The following is a 24,126-nucleotide window of genomic DNA, read 5'->3' as shown; positions in this document are numbered from 1 at the left end:
CTCTATAGGGTACACACAAACTAACATTGCATGATATCATTACTGCTCTTGGTATCAATGACCCATGCCATATATATATATCGGCTGATATTTGAATCAGATGCCAACAGTGGGCGTCATGATTTTACCAAGAGTTTTCTGTGATTGTTTGGCAAATGGATTGGTGAATCTTGAAAGGGGAAAGAAATATTGTGCATGATTGAGGGGGGAGGTTTAGTGGGGTGGGGAATAAGGGCCTGCGAAACAGGAGAAGCACCAGGACAAGTGATTTCTCTTCCAGGCCCTGCTTCCACCAGACATTTTGTTCTCTTCCTCTCTCGCATACCTGCCTTTGGACTTGTTTAGAATTATAGAATCGATACAGTGCAGAAGGTGACCATTCGGCCGATCAAGTCGGCACCAACTCTCCAATGTAGCATCCCACCCAGGCCCTATCCCAGTAACCCCACATAATCACCCCTCTAATCCCCGTAACCCACACATCTTTGGACACTGAGGGGCAATTTAGCATGGCCAATCCACCTTACCTGGACATCTTTGGATTGTGGGAGGGAGGAGCGCTCGGAGGAAACCTGCCCACATGGGAAGAACGTGCAAACTCCACACAGTTACCCAAGGCTGAATCGAACCCGGGTCCCTGTCACTGTGAGGCAGCAGTGCTAACCACTGTGCCACCCCTAAAACATGTTACATCTCTAAAGTTCCGACGGCACAGTGGCAGGCACTGCTGCCTCACAGCGCCAGGGATCTGGATTCAATTCCCGGCTTGGGTCACTATCAGTGTGGAGTCTGCACGTTTTCCCCATGTCTGCGTGGGTTTGCTCCGGTTTCCTCCCACAGTCCAAAAGATGTGCTGGTTAGGTGCATTGGCCATGCTAAATTCTCCCTCAGTGTACCCGAACAGGCACCGGAGTGTGGCGACTAGGGAATTTTCACAGTAACTTCATTGCAGTGTTAACGTAAGCCTACTTGTGACACTAATAAATAAACCTTAAACTTGAGATCATCCACTTGCAATGTTCCTCTCACCTAACCTGTTGCCTTGCCTGACCTGCTGGGTATTTCCAGCATTTAATAATTTTCTTTCACTGTCCAAGTCAGTGCACAAGAAGCATTTTAATGAAAATATTTCAATATTCTACATGTGAAGAATGTGAATATGGACATGTAATTTTCAGAAGATAAAATGTGAGATAGGGAACAGAAGTGATGCAACTGGAACAAAACCCCAAGGGAAGGCATGCAGGACTCCACGTGCATCTGTCTAAGGGCGCAAGGGACACTGGGAGTTGTAGTTCCAAGCGCTTCCGGGGCCAGAGGACTACATCTACCATGATGCACCATCGCGGTCCTGCCAGCCAATGGGACGCGGTTTTATTGGCGAGTGTGAGCGGGGCATGCGCAGTGGTGTTCTGGGGGTGACCGTGCGGCCTGGCTGAGGCTCCTGTGTCGGTGTGTCCGTGCGAACTGCGAAATGGCCGCCAAAGTCTTGGAATCCGTCGGCAAGTTCGGCCTCGGGCTAGCCATCGTCGGAGGGGTCGTCAATTCGGCGCTTTATAACGGTGAGCCGCGGCGGGGTGATTCAGCCAGGTTTCTGCCCAGGGTCAGGGTGCTCAGCTCGGCCAGCACTGAGGGGGTCACGGAGGCTCCTTCTCCTTTTGGGTTGCTCAGTTGTTTTTACGTTTATTTATTCATGTCACAAGTGGGATTGTATTAACACTGCAATGAAATGACTGAAAATTATCCACCACCATTGACTATGATGTGGAGATGCTGGTGTTGGACTGGGGGTGGGCACAGTAAAAAAATCTCACAAGCCCAGGTCAAAGTCCAACAGGTTTGTTTGACGAAGGAGCAGCGCTCTGAGAGCTCGTGATTCCAAATAAACCTGTTGGGCTTTAACCTGGGGCTTGTGAGACTTCTTACTGTGCCCACCCCAGTCTGACGCTGGCACCTCCACCATTGAATATGACAGAGCTTTGCCCTAATCTGGTGGTTGTGGTACCCCCAAAGTGCTCCCCACGGCATGTTTAGCGTTCATAAAAACAAGAGTAGGCCATTCAGCCCTTTGAGCATGCTCTGCCATTCATTATGATCATGGCTGATCATCCAACTCAATAGTCTGATTCCGTCTTGCCCCTATATCCTTTGACCCCCCTTCACCCCAAGAGCTATGTCTAACTCCTCCTTGAAAACTAGCTTCAGCAGGTTGGCACCTCATTTGCTGCCACACCTGGTGTTGCTTCCAGCATAACCTAATGTGTTCCACATTGAGGCAGGATTGGTCCCCTGGCATAGTGACAGTGTTTTAATGTGTCACAAGTAGGCTTACAATAACACTGCAATGATACTGTGAAAATCCCCTAGTCGCCACATCCTGGCACCTGTTCAAGGAAGAATTTAGCATGGCCAGTGCACCTAACCACATTGTTCGGATCGAGAAGGGAAACTATAACACCCAGTGGAAACCCATGCAGACATGGGGAGAACGTGCAGACTCTGTACAGACAGTGACCCAAGCCAGGAATTGAACCTGGGTCCCTGGCCCTTTGAGACAGCAGTGCTAACCACTGTGCCACCATGCTGCCCCAACCTAATCCTGCCCCCTCCTCTCCTTTCTTCTCCCCTCCCCCTCTGCCCCCCCCCCAATATCCTTTGATCCCCTTTGTCCCAAGTGTTATATCTATCTCCTTAAAAACCAATTCAAGTGGTCCTGTACTGCAGCTTCATGTTGGCACCTCATTTGCTGCCACACCTGGGGTTGCTTCTAGCATAACCTAATGCACTCCATATTGAACCAGGATTGGTCCTCTGATATGGTGGTAATGGAGGAATGTGGTATATTGTCAGCGTTGGCAGAATGGTAGCCTCATACAACACATAGGGAGGTGTTTTCATTGTCGGAATACGTGATCTCCCCATGGTTAGAGTATTGATCCTGATGTCCGGTGCTAAGAATGAGCAGAGGTATTGTTGCAAACACCCTTCATGTGGTGCAGAAGACCTACATGTTTCTCTCATGACTCCATCAACTATTGCATCCAGCTGCCTCTTGAATCAGTTTGGGCCAAGTGTTGGAAATTGGGATTAGACTAGTTAGTTTGTCGTTATTGGTGCAGACATGATGGGCTGAAGGGCCTTTTCCTGTGCTGTGGACCTCTATGATTACCAAAAAGTTAATCCACAAAAGAACATAACTTGCGTTTATGCTGCATGCTTATTAGCCTCAGTATCACCAGTCACTGCACAGTTCTAGAGGTAAATATGACAGCCCACCTAGACAGAATGAGGAGAATGCCATTTATTGTGGCAGCTGAGGGATAATTATAGACTAATACTCCATGTGCCCTGAGTTTTCTTCAAAATAATGGTGTGGCATTCCATCTAAGCAGCCAGTCTGGGCATTAAGTTAACCTGAAAGATTCAATTATTGTAGAGTAGGGCTTGAAATCAAATGGAGCTCTGCCTCAAGAAAACATGTTATCACTGATGGCTTCTTGAATGTTGCCCTGTATTGAGTCTACGAGACGCTTTCAATTTTAGCTGTAGTTATTTTGAGGCCATTCATTATTTTCTTCCTTTCCACAGTGCCATTGCCTGTATTAAATTCTTTTATTTGATTTCCCAAGCTTATTTTATATTTCACAAAGCCCTTTCGAGAATGGGGAAAGCTGTTTGACCTTGGGGAAACTACAGTGCTGTTAGGAATATTTACATTGTCAATCTGCAGCATAGCCTGCAGGAATTGGGCAACTCTCAGAACTGCACCAGAATACTCCTGTTATTGACGTCACAGGAATGAGACAGCGGCAGCTTGCATTTGTGCTGGGAGGGGAGGCGATAGCCTAGTGGTATTATCGCTAGACTATATAGCCAGAAAGTCAGCTAAGGTTCTGGGGACCTGGGTTCAAATCCCGCCATGGCAGACGATGAAACTTGATATCAATAAAAAATCTGGGCGAAATGTTTGGCTGAATCTGAGGGTGGAAATTGTGTCAAGGATCGAACAATCATACTGAAGATAAATGAACATAAACCCTTATTCGAATGACTATAGCATCACAACAGTGCATCACGTACAATAACAAAACCAAACATGCCCTCATTTCCAAATGCTCCTGGCCTTCTATACATGATGCCGTTGGTCACCTCCTTGCAGTGATATCAAAGTTCATGGCTTCATTTCTCTGATCTGTTGAATGTTTGCAGCGTTTCCTGTTTCAGATTTCCAGCATCTGCAATATCCTTACCAATATAAATGCTGTTTTACTGTGATTCACAGTATGGTGTTGCAAGAATGACCAAGGGAAAAACCGTAAAGAAAGGAGCATGAAAATTTGGAGAAATCAAAAGACACCTCAGAGGCAATCACCACATCTTGTGGGGGGAACAGTATCCTCGCTCTACTCCATCCTAGAACAGGGATTTAATAACCTCACCCACGTTTTAACAAGTGCAACCAAGTGCCTCTAATCCATTCCATAACTGTTCGGGGGAACAGGTTCCTGATTTTCAATTTTCTTAAAACCACACACTCTTCATTTTCTATTGCATTCATCGTCTTCCTTCAAAAACCTAAACCTTGACTCTGGCAGGAACAGAAAATGCTTTTACAACTCTTATTTTCAGAAATGCATAAATGACTAATCATTGAAATCTCAAACTAAGATTGATTGTCAAGACCTTTAGTTATACTTAAATTGGGATTCGCTGCAGGTGGCAGCACTTATGCTTCAATATTTCAATCCCATGTCCTCCAGTGCTGGGTTGACAAATTTACTACCCTCTGATTTGTTTTCTCGAGTACTTTAAATCTCTGTCTGGTTATCGACCTTTCTGCCACCAGAAACTGTTTGTTCTTATTTACCTGACCTAAAGCCTCCTTTGTTTTGAAAAGCTAAGCTGAACGACAGCGCACTTACTTTCTGCTGCTGTCATTCTGCATCCCCTATTCTCGCCCCTTTGACATGGCAGCCTCTCTTCCCAAGGAAAGCCCCTCTCTGATTGATCAATTTACTTTGGGACTGATGATGTCTTCCACTCTGACTCGATGGGTTTTGAGATGACTAATGCATTCCATGTGCAATCTGCAGACTCAACCTCCCCTGCATATGGTAGTGCTTGAAAGGCTGGGCAGTTTAGGTGTTTGGAGGTTTGAGTGCTCTCTTTGTTGCCTCTACATGCTCCTGACAAATGTGTTGAGTGTCTTCCTGAATGTGACCTTTCTCCATTTTGATCAGCCACAAGCCCAGGAGATGAGGGGATGATTTTGTTTCAGAGATGCTTTAAGGCCACCTCTAAATTACTTCTGCTGTCTTCCTGGGAGTGATCCACTGAGTTGTGAGTAGAAGAGTTGGAAGTGTAGTCACTATTGTAATGCAGGAAATTCAGCAGTCAATTTGTGTACAGCACTGTTCTAATGAGCAGCTAATCCTTTTTATCGATATTGCTCATGGGATTATTATTGATCAGGATACTGGGGGTAACTCCCCTTTTCTTGGAAGTAGTGTCATGGAATGTTTTGCATCTATCAGTGAGGTCATCCAAAAGACAACTACTCTGAGAGCCTAGAATTTTGTGCTCCAATCCTGGAATGAGACTTGAATCCAAAACTGTCTCTAAAACTTTGGAAGGAATATAAAAAGAGAGTTGTTATCTTTGTTGAACAACAGAATGCTCTCCCTAGTTTTTCTTCCCCATTAAGCATGTAAACATCAGATTAATTCCAGTATCTCCAGTGAACTGGATACATTGAGTGAATTCAAGGTTACATTGTGTTATAATTTACTTCACAGGAAAAATTATTGTAAAATGCAGCTTGTGTTCTTCGTCCAGTTTACTGGCCGTTTCTCATAGGATCGACTTAAGCTGTGCTTCTTGATGCAAAACTGTCTTGCATTTGTCCATTAGGAGGTGTTCTCATGCCAAAGCTGCTGCAATGCACATGGCTCTTTCAGCTAATGCTGCCCCTATGTTCGCATGATGAATAACCTGCTGTTGACTCAGTCCCTGACTGAAAAGGTCAGTTTTCTCCTAGTGTAAACATAAAGATTGGTTAATGACCAATTCTTGAACTGTAGCTAAACTTGTTGCTGGTGTATTTTCAATAGTACTTGTCCCATTTATAGAGGTGCAGTTGTGCAACATAGTGGAGCTTTTTCATAATCAAGGTGCAAATTTTGTCGACTCCCCCTGCCACTGCATTTCCTAGAAGCCAATTGAACTGAGCTAGCCAGTACTTGCCTTCTCTGCCACATGTACTGATGATGTGGAGATGCCGGCGTTGGACTGGGGTAAACACAGTAAGAGTTTTAACAACACCAGGTTAAAGTCCAACAGGTTTATTTGGTAGCAAATACCATTAGCTTTCGGAGCGGTGCTCCGAAAGCTAATGGTATTTGCTACCAAATAAACCTGTTGGACTTTAACCTGGTGTTGTTAAAACTCTTACATGTACTGATGGCGTGGAGGGATTATTCGCATAAAATCCATATGGTTGTGAGGAATTTGAAGGCTTTGCTTTCCAGTAAAGTTATTTTCACGTGTTGAGAGTATTTATTTCTTTGTAGTGACTTCTTGACCCTAAGACTGCTTTTAGTCTGGCGATTCTTCAAGCAGCTTCCTGTTTTGTGCTTCTCGTGGGGTACGTACACAGGACCTGGAGGGAGGGGTCGCTCACTGGAGTGTTTTTCTGCCCATTTATTTAAAAAGATGGAAAATCAAGCAGGGTGTATACTAGGCACATTTTTCTGCCTCCAGAATTGCAAATGTGCAAGGAGTATGTTTTTTAAAAAAAACAAAACAATAATTATGGGCAGCTTTAACCTTCATGTTGATTGGGGGTAATCAAGTTGGAAAGGGTAGCTACAACAACAAATTCATAGAGTGCATTACGGATAGTTTCATAGAGCAATATTTAATGGGTCTAAACACGCAACAGGCTATCTTGGATCTGGTATTTGGGTAAGGAGGCAGGAATAATAAATGACCTTAGAGTAAAAGATCCCCTAGGAAGTAGTGATCATAACATGATAGAATTTAATATTCAGTTTGAGTGCCAGAAACTTGGGTCTGAAACAACTGTGTTTAACTTCAATAAAAGTAATTACAATGGGAGGAGGATAGAGTTAGCTATGGTGGACGGACGGATAGATAAGCTGGAAAGACAGTGAGCAAGCAATGGCAAACATTGAAGGAGGTAATTCATGACTCTCAGCAAAAATATATCCCAGTAAGGGAGAAAGATTCTAAGCGAGAGATAAACCAACCATGGCTAACCAAGGAAGTTAAGAAGAGTATTAAATTGAAAGAAAAAGCATATAAGGAGGCAAAAGTCAGTGATGGCCCCGAAGACTGGGGTAAATTCAGAATTCCGCAAAGAAGAACTAAAAAGATAATAAAGAGAAAAAAATAAACTGAGGGCAAACTAGTGAGGAATATAAAAGCTGACAAGAGCTTCTTTAAATGTATAAAAAGGAAGAGAGAGATCAAAGTAAGAATAGGCCACTTAGAAAATGAATCTGAGGAGATAGATATGGGGAACAAGAATATGGCAGAGGAGTTAAACAGATGTTTTGCATCAGTCTTTACAGGGGAAGATACTTCAAACATTCCATTCATACTGAAGAATAGTGCAGGAATTAAGTCCCATCACCATCAGTAGAGGAGTAGTATTAGACAAACTAATGGGGCTAAAGGCAGATAAGTCCCCTGGCCCTGATTGTTTGATTTTAGAATCCTAAAAGAAGTAGCTGCAGAGATAGTAGGTGCATTGATTGTAATTTTCCAAAAATCCTTGGATACTGGAGGATTGGAAAATTGTCAATGTGACTCCCCTGTTCAGAAAGGGAGGGAGGCAAAAGCTGGTAACTAGGCCGATTAGCCAAACATCTATTGTTTGAAAAATGTTGGAATCAATTAGTAAGGAAGTACTGTAATAGCATATCCAAGTGGAGTCAGCATGACTTGGTGAAAGGGAAATCATGTCTAACTAATTTATTCATTTTTTGCGGAAGTCCCAACTAGATAGAGGGGAACCAGTAGATGTGTTGCATTTGGACTTCCAGAAGGCATTCAACAAGATGCCTCAAAAGGTTAAGTCAAAGAGCCCATTGTGTTGGAGGTAGTGTATTGGCATGGATAGAGAATTAGCAAATGGACAGGAAACGGTGAGTAGGAGCAGCGCTGTGGCACAGTGATTCGCATTGCTGCTTCACAGCACCAGATATCCAAGTTCAATTCTGGCCTTCCGGTGACTGTAGTGTTTGTACGTTCTCCCCATTTCTGTATTGGTTTTCTCCGGGTGCTCCAGTTTCCTCCTACAGTCCAAAGATGTGCAGGTTAGTGGATTGGCTATCCAAAATTGACTCTTACTGTCGAAAGATGTGTAAATGCTCAGGGTTATGGGATAGGACAGGGAAAAGGGCCTGGGTAAGTTGCTGTTTTGGAGAGCTGGTGCAGTCTCGATGGGCAAAAGTGGTCTCATCCTGCTTTGTAGGGATTCCATGGTTCTATGGGGAAAGTAGTTCTTTAACAGGTTGGTGAACTGTAACCAGTGGTGTTCCACAGGGATCATTGTTGGGACCACGGCTTTGTACAATATATATGAATGAATTAGAGGAAGGAAGCAAATATACTGTAGCCAAGTTTGCAGATGGCACAAACATAGGTAGAAAGGCAAGTTGCAAGAGAGATTCAAACAGTTTGTGAAGAGATACTGATAGGTTTAGTCAGTGGGCAAAATGTTGGCAAAATGGAGTATAAGAGGGGAGAATGTGAAGTTCATTTTGGAAGAGAGAGCAAAAGAACAGTATTTATATGGAGAAAAACTGCAGAAACCCGCAATACAAAGGGACTTGGGGGTACTTGTGCACGAAACACAGAAAGCTAGCACACAGGTGCAGCAGGTAATCAGGAAGGCGAATGGAATGTTGGCCTTTATTTCTAGGGACCCTCATGGGAGAGTCTAGGACCAGAGGATATAGTCTCAGGGTAAAGAGATGCCAATTTAAGACTGAGGTGAGGAGAAATTTCTTCTCTGGGGTTGTGTATCTTTAGAACTCTTTGCCACAAAGAGCTGTGGGGGCAGAATCCTTGGGTATGTTTAAGGCTAGATAGGTTTTTGATCAGTAAGGGAATCAAGGGTTACGGTGAAAGGGCGGGAAAGTGGACATGAGAAATGTCGGTTCAGCCATGATCTTATTGAATGGCAGAGCAAGCTCGAAGGGCGTCTTATGGTTCCCATTGTATGGTACTCTGGGAGCATAAGGTAGCTTTGTTCTCTCAAGTTGGCCCTCTTCAAATGTAGCTCATGCCTCTATCCATTCTAATACAGTAATGATATTATTGTAATGTTCGTGGTACGGTGCAAGTTGTGTAATCTAGTTGTTAGGGAAAGTGATAAATGCCTGCCTTTATGGTTGAAGATACTTCGAACATCCCATTAATACCTTGGCTGAGGCAACAAAGTAAACTCCAGTTAATGCTGAATGAAAACTACACGTACTTTCCAGGGTTTTCCAATGTCTAACCAGCATGATGATATTTATTAAGACTGTCTAATATTTTATCATCTGCAACGTTGAAACTTAGTTGTCTTTGTCTACAATTTCTATAATAGTTTCTGGACCAGAAGTTTCTATTTATAAGTTTATTCTTCCATAAATATTGTGGTTGTAAGAGCAGGTGAGAGGGTGGGTATTTTGACTCCCCAAAGTCTTTTCCACCATCCATAAGGCACATATTGGGAATGCAATGGAATGCTTCCCACTTCTCTGGGTGTCGAGCTTAACACCATTCAGACCAAAACCGCCCGCTTGATTGGCACCATAAACATTCACTCCCTCCATTCCTGGTGTACCGTGGTTGCAGTGCATGTCATCTATAAGATACACTGCAGCAATTTGCCAAAGCTCCTTTATCCACACCTTCCAAATCTGTAACTTCTGGCACCTAGAAGGACAAGGGCATTGGATCCATTGGAACACCACGACCTGCAAGTCCTCCTCCCAATCAAGCACGATCGTGACTTAGAATCATAATGCAGTTCTTTCACTCTCTTAGGGTCTAACTTCTGGGACTCCTTACCTCCCTTAGCAACACTGCATTGTTTGAGGAATGTGGCTCAGGTGACATCTAGAGATGGACAATTAATGCTGACCTTGCAGGAAAAGCTCACAACGCATGAACAAAAAAAAGTAAGGCATTGGCCTCCAGCAAGGTTGATGAAGGGAATTGCCCTTGGCTGAGATTGGAAAGTTGCTTTCAAGGCAATCTCAGGTGGTCACTTGCTTTCCATTGTATCATGCATAAACTTACTGTTTAAGAAGCATTTAATTGTCTCATTAAGTACTGTAAAATGTCTTTACAAGTTAGCCTTCTATCCATATATAATGCTGATTTGTTGACATCTAACTTTATTTTCCTAGTTGATGCTGGACACAGAGCAGTGATATTTGATCGATTTCGTGGTGTTCAAAATAAAGTTAGTGGAGAAGGCACCCATTTCCTCATTCCATGGGTACAGAGACCAATCATCTTTGACTGCCGATCACGGCCACGTAATGTTCCTGTTATCACAGGCAGTAAAGGTAAGGGGGAAAAATAAGTGACTCAATCGTAATAAAGACAGTCTACTGATCCCTCAAAGTTATCTAATTGAAGTGATATTCTCTGAAAATATGCAATTTTAATTAGCAGTAAATGGTTAAACCTGTTGATTTTGCAATCCAGTATAATTTCCTTAACCATAAAGAGTAATTCCAGCTCCCCGTATGAACTGATGATGGATGCTGGCCATGGTGTATAAAAATGATGAAATGTGTAAATGCTACCTACTCAGAAAAGCTACTTAAGTTAATACCTTTTAAGAATCTGAGATACTTGACCTCATTATCGTTCCATTTTCCAGATTTACAGAATGTAAACATTACACTGCGTATCCTCTTCAGGCCAGTGTCAGACCAGCTCCCTAGGATTTATACCACCATTGGTGAAGATTATGATGAGAGAGTACTGCCATCCATCACCACAGAAATCCTGAAGTCTGTCGTTGTAAGTGTCGTCTAGTCTTGTGGGAGAGGAATAGGGATAAATACTAGGACTAAACACAGTTAAAACCTTTACTACATTGGTCAGCACTCTCCAGACTAATCGGTGTATGATATGAATTTTCCACCATTAACCAAGTGAGCCAACACTTCCTGCATTGCAGCAGCTTTTCTACCACTTACCTTGCACACCTATAGTAACATTGGAGGTAGTCCAAAGGAGCTTGCCCAGGCTAATTCCTGGGATGAGAGGGTTCTGCTATCAAGAGAAACTAAATGGTCTGGCTATGTATTCCTTGGAGTTTAGAAGAGAGGGGTGAACTTATTCAAACATACACGACCCTGAGGGAGCTTGACAGGATAAATGGTGAGATGTTTTCATTAGTGGGAGAGTCTCGAACAAGGGGACATAGCTACAAGATAAAGGGATTGTTACTTAAAACTGAGGTGCAAAGAAATTTCTTCCCACAGAGGGTGGTGAATCTCTAGAATTCTCTGCCCCAAAGAGTAGTGGAGGCTAGGTTATGAGAAGAATTTAAAGTAGAGGTGGATAAATATTTGATGGATCGAGGAATAGAGGGCTATGGGGGGATGACACAGAAAAGGAGTTGAGGCCGGCATGGATCAGCCATGATCCAAATGAATGGTGGGACAAGCTTGAAGGGCCTGGTGGCCGTCTCCTGCTTCTGTGTTCTTTTCTGTACCTGCACAAAATTCAACACGTGGAATTTTCTCAGACTCCAAATGAGGCTTCTCATTTTTATGTTCATACAGCTAGTTGCCAAGTTTGCTATGGACCCCTCAAATTGATGTAGAAGCAGTTAGGATAAAACTTTGGATTCGGTTCTGCAGAGAAGCGATGGGCCGGTAGTTAATATTTCTGGCTGCAACATTCCAAGGAGAATTTGTGCATCATTTTATAACTTGGGAGTTCAGGCAATTCTGTTCCCAAAATAGATGTTGCATTCAGAAAAGTTTACACGCAATACACTTGTGCAATAAATGAGGCGTTGCATTTTGCTAAGACAAACCAGGGCAGGACTTGCACAGTTAATGGGGAGTGTTGTTGAATAGAGAGACCTAGGGGTGCAGGTACATAGTTCTTTGAAAGTGACGTCACAGGTTGACAGTTTGGTGAAGAAGGCATTTGGCACACTTGCCTTCAGTACAAGAGTTGGACATTATGTTACAACTGTACAAGACATTGGTAGGGCCACATTTGGAATACTGTGTACAATTCTGGTTGCTCTGCTATTGGAAGGATGTTGTTCAATTGGAAAGGGTGGAAAAAAGATTTACAAGAATGTTACTGGAATTGGAAGGTTTGAATTAGAAGCAAAGGCTGGATAGACTGGGACTTTTTTCCCTGAAGTATAGGAGGACGAGGTGGGACCTTATTAAGCTTTATAAAATCATGAGGGTCATAGATAAGGTGAATAGCCACGGTCTTTTCCCCAGGGTAGGGAAGTCCAAAACTAGAGGGCATAGGTTTAAGATGAGAGGGAAAAGATTTAAAAGGGACCTGAGGGGCAACTTTTTCCCCACACAGGGTGGTGCATTTCTGGAATGAGCTGCCAGAGGAAGTGGTAGAGGCAGGCACAATTACAACATTTAAAATACATTTGGACAGGTACATGGATAGGAAATATGTAGAGGGATATGGGCCAGACGCAGGCAAATGGGACTAGCTCAGTTTAGGAAGCCTGGGTGGCATGGACATGTTAGGCTGAAGGGCCTGTTTCCATGTTGTAGAATAGAATCCCAACAGTACAGAAGGAGGCTATTCGGCCCATTGAGCCTGCATCGACAACAATCCCACCCAGTCCTCCGTAGACCCGCTAATTACGCTAACACTAAGTGGCCATGCTAAATTGCCCATCAACCTAACCGGCACATCTTTGGACTGTGGGAGGAAACCGGAACACCTGGAGGGAATCCACGCAGACATGGAGAACATGCAAACTCCACACAGACAGTGACCTGAGGCCGGAATTGAATCCAGGTACCTGGCGCTGTGAGGCGGTAGTGCTGACCACTGTGCCGCCCATATCTCTTCGATTCTATTTGGGAGGTTCTTTGGTTTTTTCAAGTGGATGAACAAGGGTTGATGAATTTTAGGACTCATCCATTTGCAGCATGTTGAAGTGGGGCGGATCAAGCACAGTTTCATTATTGTACACCACCCAAGTCTGGAGTTTTATTTTATTTAGTGTTGTCACCTGGAACATTAGCATCTGCCCTTGGGTATTTTTCTTTAAATTTTTATAATTGTAAATAGTTTTTTTTTAAAAAGATGCACAAATCCTAGAAATGCAGTAAATATTTGACAGCTCACCTTACTGCAAAACACAAGACTTTTATTCATTGCACTACTGTAATATCTTATATCTACATGCAGGCAGTTCATAGAAACCATAGAAACCCTACAGTGCAGAAGGAGGCCATTCGGCCCACCGAGTCTGCACCGACCACAATCCCACCCAGGCCCTATCCCCACATATTTACCCGCTAATCCCTCTAACCTACGCAACTTAGGATTCTAAGGGGCAATTTTTAACCTGGCCAATCAACCTAACCCGCACATCTTTGGACTGTGGGAGGAAACCGGAGCACCCGGAGGAAACCCACGCAGACACGAGAATGTGCAAACTCCTTGAAGTGTCAAAATGATTCTTGATCATCTAAATGAGTTTTACATCTGTGTGCCTTGGATATGCACATTTCCACCTAGTGACTTTGAATTTCAATATTTCAAAGTTGAATTATTATAATTTATCTTAAGGTCAGCCTCTTGCATTTTTGATGTCTGGAGTGTTACAAATGTGAAGTGAATAACCAGTATCCAATGTCAGTGAAATTCACATTGTCATAAACGCTGGAGTGTTAACTTGAAATATAAATTATTGTGATTCCATTTGATTCTTTTTCTTGTACTGAAAAAATTGAATTATCAAATTAATTAAAAATTGAAAACTTTCTAGGCCCGATTTGATGCTGGTGAACTGATCACTCAGAGAGAGCTGGTGTCCAGACAGGTTAGCGAGGATCTGACTGAGAGAGCTTCTACCTTCGGACTCATCCTGGATGATGTGTCACTGGTAATATTCAAATTTATATTTTCTTTCTTCCCTGCCTTTTTATGTTTAGGGCTACTTGCTTCAGCTGCTTTACTGCTGTTCTCCTATAGTTCAACTAGAAAAATCAATATTTTTGACATTTTCTACAGAGTTTTGACATTGCTGTAAAAATAGACATGTCAAAGCTTTTTGTGTTGCACTCATCAGAACTTTTCACAAGAATAGCAATATAAAGAGAAAACAACAATTTATACTGCGAGGGAAGAGAATGCTGATTGGTTGGAAAGTGGACTCTGGTAGAAATGTTGTCATGGGGATTGCACCAGTTGATGGTGACTGACATAACTGGCAAGCAGTGTTTGAAATTTAAACCTGGCACCTTGACTCTGGTCAAGACATAGCCCTGGGGAGTGAAGTGGCAAGTGACTGCACCTGTTTCAGCTAAACAAAATAAATGACAATGTGTGTATGTGTCCTTCCTGTCTGCAAAGAACATTGTTCTGTGTATTAACATATGTAACTTCTAATACAGGTAAATGCACCTCACCACAAGCTGAACTGACGATCTTAAATGGATTTTCCGATTGAATTATGCTGATTAGTGCAAGGCAAAAAACTTCAACGTGTCTCTTTTTTTTAAGCAATACTCAGGTTCAGAATCACCAAAAAATGATTTTATTATAAGAGTTATTGGCAATATAAAAACAAATTGTGATTTGCCCATTAGGCAAATGCTACAGTAAATTTATGCACTGTAAGATCCCACAAACAGTAAATTAAATTTAAATGACCAGTTAATCAAGTTTTGGTGGCGTGAACTGAAGGAGTGTTGCTTACGATACTGGAGGAACTCTCGTGCCAGCAGATCTTTTACTTCCATCTGAACAGACAGAAACAGCTTCATTGATGTCTTCTGAAAGGCGTTGGCTCCAACAATGCTGCACTGGTGTTGTAAAACAGTTGAGGTTTACATTGCAGGAGGAGGCCATTCATTCTATTGTGGCTTGTTGCTCTTTTGCTTACGCAATCCAATGTTAATCCCACTCGAGGCTCTTCTCTCAGCCCTGAAAGTAACGTAACCCTGAATCTAACAAAATGCACTAAAAAAAATAGCAATACAAGAATTTCATTGGTTGAGTTGGAGATCAAAATAGATTACAGACTATGAATTGCTTCAAAAGGTCCCCACAGGCAAAGCAATGAACAATAGAAGTTAAGTAAATTGAACAGTATGGGAAATGGCTATCAAGTTTTCATTGTAAGCATTTGTGCAGGTTGTTCCTCTATAAACTGAAATCCTTGGACCGCCCATTTCACTGGTCTCTATTTTAAATGGCTTTCTCCAATCAAACACAACACTGAAGTGAAATTACTAAAAAAAAATGTTGACCACAGAATAATTGAGCAATGCGATTTGTTAGATTATATTACCATGGTCTTTTGACCATCCACAGTAATTATGATTGGAAATCTTATTTAAAAGCAACTCAACAGTGATTTTATTTAGAAAATTAAAAAGCATTCAAAAAGGATGGGGAGGGAATGGTCTAGTGTATTATTGCTAGACTATTAATCCAGAAACTCAGCTAATGTTCTGGGGACCTGGGTTCGAATCCCGCCATGGCAGATGGTGGAATTTGAATTGAATAGAAAAATCTGGAATTAGGAATCTACTGATGACCATCAAACCGTTGTCAATTGTCTGGAAAAACCCACCTGGTTCACTAATGTCCTTTTAAGGAAGGAAATCTACCATCCTTACCTGGTCTGGCCTACATGTGACTCTAGATTCAAAGCAATGTGATTGACTCTCAACTGCCCTTGGGCAACCAGGGATGGACAATAAATGCTGGCCATCCAGCGATGCCCATATCCCATGAATTAATAATTAAAATAAGGATACATTGGATGAATCATCCACAATCAATGTAAGGATATGAATAGCAATCACAATTTTAAACACTGATTCTCTGAAAGTCAACACAATATGATTGCGAACAATGACTTGTCTGGGAGATCTGTTGGAAGTTGAATTTGGTTAATTGGAATGCTATGTGGCTTCTGATTTAAATGTTGTAATTTATCTCATATTGAGAGCTAAGGGGTGCAAGCTGGAAGGGATGGTCCTGTATAGTGTACTGATTGTGCATTTACTAACTGCAGGAACTGATTGTTTGAGAGTTGGAAAGTGATTTATTTCCCATATTTTAAGAACATAAGAAATAGGAGCAGGAGTAGGCCATCTAGCCCCTCGAGCCTGCCCCGCCATTCAATAAGACCATGGCTGATCTGAAGTGGATCAGTTCCACTTACCCGCCTGATCCCCATAACCCCTAATTCCCTTACCGATCAGGAATCCATCTATCCGTGATTTAAACACATTGAACGAGGTAGCCTCCACCACTTCAGTGGGCAGAGAATTCCAGAGATTCACCATCCTCTGAGAGAAGAAGTTCCTCCTCAACTCTGTCCTAAACTGACCCCCCTTTATTTTGAGGCTGTGCCCTCTAGTTCTAGTTTCCTTTTCCCTCGAGCCTTTCAAGTGCAGGGATCCTATATGCCAAAAGAGCGCAAATCATAGATTACCACAGTGCAGAAGAGGCCCTTCGGCCCATTGAGTCCACACCGATGTATGAAAGGCCCTGACCTGCCCACCTAATCCCACTTGCCAACACTTGGCTCATGGCACACCATTACATTCAAGGCTAAGTACTCATCCAGGTACTTTTTAAAGGATGTGAGGCATCCCGCCTCCACCACCCTCCCAGGCAGTGCATTCCAGACCGTCATCACTCTGAGTAAAAAAGTTTTTCCTCAATTTCACCCCCCCCCCGCCCCTCCCGAAAAACCTCCCACCCTTCACTTTTAATTTGTGTCCCCTCGTAACTGACCCTTCAACTAGGGGGAACAGCTGTTCCCTCTCCACCTTGTCCATGCCCCTCATAATCTTGAACACCTCAATCGGGCTGCCCCTCAGTATTCTGAAACGAAAACAATCCAAGCTTATCCAACCTCTCTTCATAACTTAAATGTTCCATCCCAGGCAGCATCCTGGTGAATCTCCTCTGCACCCCCTCCAGAGCATTTGCGTCCTTCCTATAATGTGGCGACCAGAACTGCACACGGTACTCCAGCTGGCCTCACCAAAGCTCTATACAACTCCTCATGACCTCTACTTTTGTAATCTATACCCCAACTGATAAAGGCGAGTGTGCCATATGCCTTTTTCACCACCCTATTAACCTGCCTTTCTGCCTTCAGGGATCTATGGACAAACACACCAAGGTCCCTTTGTTCTTTGGAACTTCCCAGTGTCAGACCTCTCAAAGTATACTTCCTTGTCAAATTACTCCTTCCAAAGTGCATCACCTCATACCTTTCAGGGTTAAATTCCATCTGCCACTTATCTGACCATTTCGTCTATATCTTCCTGTAACCCAAGATACTCAGCCTCACTGTTAACCACCCAGCCAATCTTTGTGTCATCAGTAAACTTAGTGATCCAACCCTCCACGTAGTCAACTATGTCATTTATATAAATGACGAACAATAGGGGGCCCAACACAGATCCCTGTGGTACGCCACCAGTCTCCAGTCATTAAAGCAGCCATCTGTCACCTCCCTCTGTCTCCTACTGCTAAGCCAATTATGTCAGATCACTCTATATCGCATGTGCATTAGCCTTCTTAATAAATCTCCCATGTGGGACTTTGTCAAAGGCTTTGCTTTCTGGGAGCAAGTTGGGTTTTGTTGGGAATCTCCAGGCCACTCTGAAACTCTCTGCTCCAGTGAACTTAACAAAATGAGCATTGGGTTACCAGTTGAGACCGTGAACTTGCAAGACCTGCAAGAATTTATCGACTTGACATTGCAGTGTGGAGGAAACAAATCCTGCTTCCCTGCTTATTGATCAACCTCTTGAATTACAGCAACCGTGGATTTTAAATGTGGAACTCTAATGTCCCAGCCCATTGGAGTATATTTGAGTAGTTGGATGTGCTTTGCGTTGTTCACTTAATATCGCTCATCCTGAAATGTATCTTTTTCTTCGAGACTCATTTGACCTTTGGCAAAGAGTTCACGGAAGCTGTCGAGCTCAAGCAGGTTGCACAACAGGAAGCTGAGCGAGCCAGATTCGTTGTAGAAAAGGTATGTACTCCCCACATTAAGTTATATACCTCGTGTATATAAGCTCGTGCTACCAAATACACCTGTTGGACTTTAACCTGGTGTTGTAAGACTACTTGCTGTGCCTTCCCTAGTCCAACGCTGGCAACTCCACATCTAAGTTATATACTTCAATGCCAGCCAAGGAAATTACCAAGTCAATTTGTGACCTATATTTTTCTAAACTCTTAGACTTTAGCAATGAGCAATAGGAGTCACAAGGAGAGGTATGGACAATGCGAAATGGCTGTCGAGTTTTCAGTATAAGCCAACTTGGACTTCTAAACATACTGATTCTCTGAAAGTCAACACAATATGATTGAGGCATGTCTGCAAGTTGTTCACAATCAGCCCACAACATATGCAATCACCCCCTCAGATCAGTTGGAGAATTTGTTATACCAATTCACTATACCCCACTTATAGTTGTTTGTCTAGACAATCAGCTAACTCTGTTTATTGCATTTAAAGCAGTGACTGTTTACTATTTACATTAGATAGAAATGAGTTGCTCACATTTAAATTAGGAACATAGGACTTAGACGAAATGACCCTTTGGGCCTGCTTCACCATTCAATAAGATCATGGTTGATATGAGTGCGGTCTCAACTCCACTTTCCCGACCCCACCCCCATTACCCCTGACTCCTTTCTCGAACTGAAATCTGTGTAACTCAGCCTTGAGTAAATTCGGTGACCTACCCAGCCTCCACTGCTTTTCGGGGGAATCGAATTCCACAGGCTGTCGCTCCTCTGAGAGAAAAAGTTTCTCCTCTTCCTCACCCTAAAAGGGAAAGACTTCTTATTATTAAACTGCTTCCACTAATTCTGGTCTCCCATAAGGGGATACATCCTCCCAGTGTACCCCTAACACATCCCCTCTTTCAATTAGATCATCTCTCATTCTTCTAAACTCCAGTGGTATCGGCCCAAAACTGTTCAGCCTTTCTTCATAAGATAAGCTTTGCATCCCAGGCATAAGGTACTATAATTGTAAGAAATTTAAAAGAATAAACAAGCCTACATTTGTGTGAGACTTTTTCTGGTCCTGAGAACTTCTATCGAAATAACTTTGATGTGTGGTCGCTGTTAATGGATAAATTCAGGAGTTACTCTTTGCAAAGCATGGTCTTAATCAACAATTACGCTGAAAGGTCAGTTAACTCATTCTGGTTGAGGAATGACTCATGGAGAGTTCGGATAACTCTACTCTTCAGATAATGTCATGGTGATGTCTTTAAAATAGCCACCTGGACAAATGTCTGGGAGCTTTCTCTGATAACTTCATTGCAGTGTTAATATAAGCCTACTTGTGACAATAGATAAAGAAAAGAGAGAATATTTCAATTCTCTTCCAAAAGGCAGGAGCAAAAGATCAGACTGGAAATCTGGCATATTTTAAGTCATCTTTATGGAAGGTGCTTGGTACTGTTACTGTACGTGAGATTGAAGGAAGCATGAAGGAATTCAAGAGCCATCTGTAAAGCTTCATCAAGGACTAGCTATATGGTAGAGAGATGTGAGAGAGGAATGGGCACATTCCATGTTGCAGGGTTCTCTTTGCTCAAGCTTCTGCTGCCACTGGTAAGAGGGAGGAGGGCCTTATAGAATCCCTAAGTGCTGAAGGAGGCCATTTGGCCCATCAAGTCTGCACCAACTCTCTGACAGCATTTTACTCAAGCCCTAATCCCGTAACCCATGCATTTATCTTGCTAATCCCACTAACCCACACACCCTAGAGCACCAAGGGGCAATTTACCATGGCCAATCCACCTAACCTACACCATCTTTGGACTGTGGGAGGGAACCCATGCAGACACGAGGAGAATATGCAGAGTTAACACAGACAGTCGCCCAAGGCTGGAATCGAACCCGGGTCCCTGACGCTGTGAGGCAGTCGTGTTAACCACTGTGCTGCCTTAGAATTGAGTCGAAGATGCATGAGAGAGAACAAAAAATACCACGGAGGAGTTTGTAAATGAATTTTTTAAACCGATGTAGCTGCTCACAAATCAGTAGAGGCCTTTAAAGGTGGTGATTGGGAATTATTATAGGATTCAAACTGTACAGTGGATCATTGGAGAGACTGTTTGATGATTGCGGTAGTTAGCCTGAAGTTTACAATAGTGCAGGAGATGGAAAGAGCCAAAATTGGATCAATGATAATAGACAATTAGCAGACTTTTTTTTAGCTAAGCTGGAGGTCAGTCAAGACATCATCTGGTTCAAGTTTCAGCAAGTGACCAGAAGGTGAATCGAGGGCTAAGCTCAAATTGTTTTTTGTAGAGCAGAACAAACCTCTTTGGTTTTGCCATTGCTCAATGGAAGGATGTAATTCATAGCACTCCAATTTATTGAATGAGTACGAACGCAGTTTACTTCTAAAAAGCCAATGTCCAACTGGACTGTTATTTTGGATTTAGAATTGTTTTGAAAATTTAAAATTTATTTTGCACAAATGCACAGCGAATATAACCTGAAATTTTTTACAACTACAAACAGTGGTGCTTCAGACTCTTTGGGTGGAATTTTACCAGCACGTCAGCCCGAGGTTTGTACAATCTTGTCCAAGGCCAATGGAGAATGTCGTTCTCGTGCCAGCAAAATTCCAGCCTTAATCTTTTTTTCTTGCTTTCTCAATCTTATCCCCCTCTTTACTGAAAGCAGTAACTTATGCTGCAGTGTAGTCCCAAGTGGGCTTTGTTGGTGAGTAATAACACCAGGGGATGGGTGCAAGTTTACTGTGCTCACTGAATTCATATTCATAATTCAGGAACGGGCACCCTTGCCCTCTTGTTGCTTTGCTTCTGAGCTGAATGAGACTGAAGCTCTCCTCCTTAGCCGTTGTGTAGCTCAGTACAACAAGAGATTGAACCGAGTATCTTCTTGGATTAAAATTTCAGTATCACGTCGTTGTCCCCCCTGCAGAACCATCAGTGAGCCTTCTGGAACATCTTTATTCAATGGGGTACATTAAACAGTGTAGCTAAAATAGTGAATTCCACTGATGGTGAGTGGAGAAATCTAAATGTAAGTTACATTTTTAAAATAAGAGCTTGTTAGGAAGTAAAGTTTTAAATAAAGTGACCTTTTTGCTGTGCTTTTTTTTGATATTAATAAAACAATTCAAGAGAAAGTTACTTACTCAGTGGTTTGAATGTGAAATGATCTAATGCACGGACTAGTTGAAATAAATGGGTAAATTTGTGAGGAAGCTAGAACATGTGGGAGAAAGGAAGAGAAGGATATACCAATAGTGAGATGGAGAGAGTGGGAAGAGGCACCTGTGAAGCAGGAACATGTGCATGGACCAGTTGATCCAAATGCCCATTCAAACTACTAATTCTATTTAGTTACTTGCAACATTTGTGTTTTCTTCAATAGGCTGAGCAACAGAAAAAAGCAGCAGTCATTTCTGCTGAAGGAGACTCCAAAGCTGCAGAGCTGATCGCTAACTCTCTATCAAAGGTTGGGGATGGTCTGATTGAACTGAGAAAACTGGAAGCAGCAGAAGATATTGCCTTCCAGCTCTCAAGATCCCGCAATGTAACCTATTTACCATCTGGTCAGTCGACACTACTCCAGTTACCCACACATTAACAAAGAACTTTGTCAGAACGTGTTGTCTGTCCAAATTGGCTAAAACATTTTTATATATATACACATGTCCATTCTCGCGATACAACCTTTGATACTGCAAATCGCATTGTCAGACGAGGATTATAAAGAATGACGTTAAGAAAAGTCAATCAATAAATGGTTCGACATTTGATTTTCTTTGCATTGTCTTTCCTGTGTACTGCGGCTGGCTTTTTAAGCCAGTTGTGTCTAATGTGGTTTATACTGTCTCTGCTAAAGTAATTCTCTGATTTAAAAAAAAATCTGTTGATAAAATAAATTGATGGTGAAATTATTTTTTTTTTTTAAATTACCGAAAAGCTTCTGCATTCCAACAAAACGTGGAACAGATTGCTGAATTTGCAAAATATAATTTGCAGTATGCAGTAAAAAGACATGCACTTTGTGATTAAAACAGTGTAGTGCTGGAGATCTGGGATTAAAATCAGTGCAAGTGTGACAGTACTGTAATGACTGCTCCTTCAATACAAAACAGCAGAATGCTCCAGAACCACCTTATGTTTCTGTATCCTGTATTTGCATAGCCAGCGTGTAACGGTGTATTTAATGGCTTGTAATGGATGCACAAGAAAGTTGATTTCTTTTTAACTCAAAATAAATGCACTGACGCCACTGACATAAATTATGTTACCGTCATTTAATTTGAACTGTTACTTGTGCTATGGGGCGGCACAGTGGTTAGCACTGTTGCCTCACAGCGCCAGGGGCCCGGGTTTGATTCCCGGCTGGGGTCACTGTGTGGAGTTTGCACATTCTCCCCGTGTCTGGGTGGGTTTCCTCCAGGTGCTCCAGTTTCCTCCCACACTCCGGAGATATGTGGGTTAGGTGGATTGGCCATGATAAATTGCCCCTTAGTGTCAGGAGGACTAGGGCTAGGGTAAATGTATGGGCTTGGGCCAGGTGGGATTGTGGCTGGTGCAGACTCGATGGGCCGAATGACCTCCTGCACTGTATGATTCTGTTAGTGCCATGTATGCATGATTGCATTTTGTGATGTTGTAAAATGTGCAGTGAGTAATGACAGAAATTTGTTTAATTCTGCTTTCTTTACGGGGAAGGCTGGAGGGGCTGTGGGTGTTTGTCGAGCAGGTACAGCCTTATTCTCCAGCAGTAACGAACCAAACAACATCCCTGATGTCGTCTTGTGCTTCCTAGTAGCTGGATTGAAATAACATTGTCCAGGTCCTGAAAGCCTCAACTGTACTCAGGTTATTGCCCACCGGGATCAGGTAGTGAATGTGCTGGAGCATCAAAATATATTGTCTGCCACACACACACACACCGATCTTTAGGGGAGATATTGCCTGAAACGGTCTCTGCAGAAGATCAGTATTATTCCAAGAATTCCTTGTTTGGTGCTCTGCAAGATCTGTGCTCTTATTCAGTGATAGCTAATACAATTCATGTCTGTGCCCGCTCTCTGCATGTACAACTCAGTGCCCTGAAAATTTTCTCTTCAAATAATTATCCAATTGCCCTTTGAAAGACACGATTGAGTCTGCCTCTGTCACACATTCGGTGTGTCAAGGCCCTAACCACTTGCTACACAAAAAACATTTCCCTCATGTTACCATTGCTTCTTTTACCAATCCCTTTATATTGGTGCCCTTTGGTTTTCTATCCTTCTGCCAACATTAACAGTTTCTCCCTATCTACTCTGCTCCAATGTATCCATATAACTGTAGTATCCCTGGAATCATTTTTATGAATCTTTACTGCAACCTCTCTAATGCCTTCACATCTTCACTAAAGTATGATGTCCAGAACTGGACGCAACACCACTTGAGGCTGAACCAGTGTTTTGTAAAGGTTTTATCATAGCTCCATTGCTTTTTGTACTCTGTGACCCTGTTTATAAAGCCCAGGGTCCGGTGTGCTTTATTAACTGCTTATAGAAACTAGCAGCAAGAGTAGGCCATTCAGCCCTTCGAGCCTACTCGGCCATTCATTTTGATCATGGCTGATCATCGAATCCGATATCCTGATTCTCCACCCCCACACCCCCCTTGTGTCCCTTGATCTCTTTCACCCCTAGAGCTATATCTAAATTACTACTTAAAATCAGACAACCTTTTGGCCTCGACTACTTTCTGTGGTGGTGAATTCCACACATTCACCACCCTCTGGGTGAAGAAATTTCTCCTCACCTCAGTTCTAAAAGGTTTACCCCTTATCCTCAAACTATGACCCCTAGTT

At 42.6% G+C, this 24,126-nt stretch overlaps 1 protein-coding gene across 1 annotated transcript; it reads left to right on the top strand.

Moving 5' to 3' along the window:
* Window positions 1-1,368: 1,368 nt before the first annotated feature.
* Window positions 1,369-22,063, top strand: phb (prohibitin). The gene is made up of 6 exons (XM_078223856.1): window positions 1,369-1,562; window positions 10,428-10,589; window positions 10,910-11,052; window positions 14,030-14,146; window positions 18,179-18,274; window positions 21,676-22,063. The coding sequence occupies exons 1-6, from the start codon at window positions 1,475-1,477 to the stop codon at window positions 21,889-21,891; spliced, it is 822 nt and encodes a 273-aa protein (XP_078079982.1). The 5' UTR covers window positions 1,369-1,474; the 3' UTR covers window positions 21,892-22,063.
* Window positions 22,064-24,126: the final 2,063 nt, after the last annotated feature.

Source organism: Mustelus asterias, chromosome 11 (assembly GCF_964213995.1).
Source record: "Mustelus asterias chromosome 11, sMusAst1.hap1.1, whole genome shotgun sequence".
Classification (NCBI taxonomy): Eukaryota; Metazoa; Chordata; class Chondrichthyes; order Carcharhiniformes; family Triakidae; genus Mustelus; species Mustelus asterias.
This window is presented reverse-complemented; position numbering and strand designations above follow the sequence as displayed.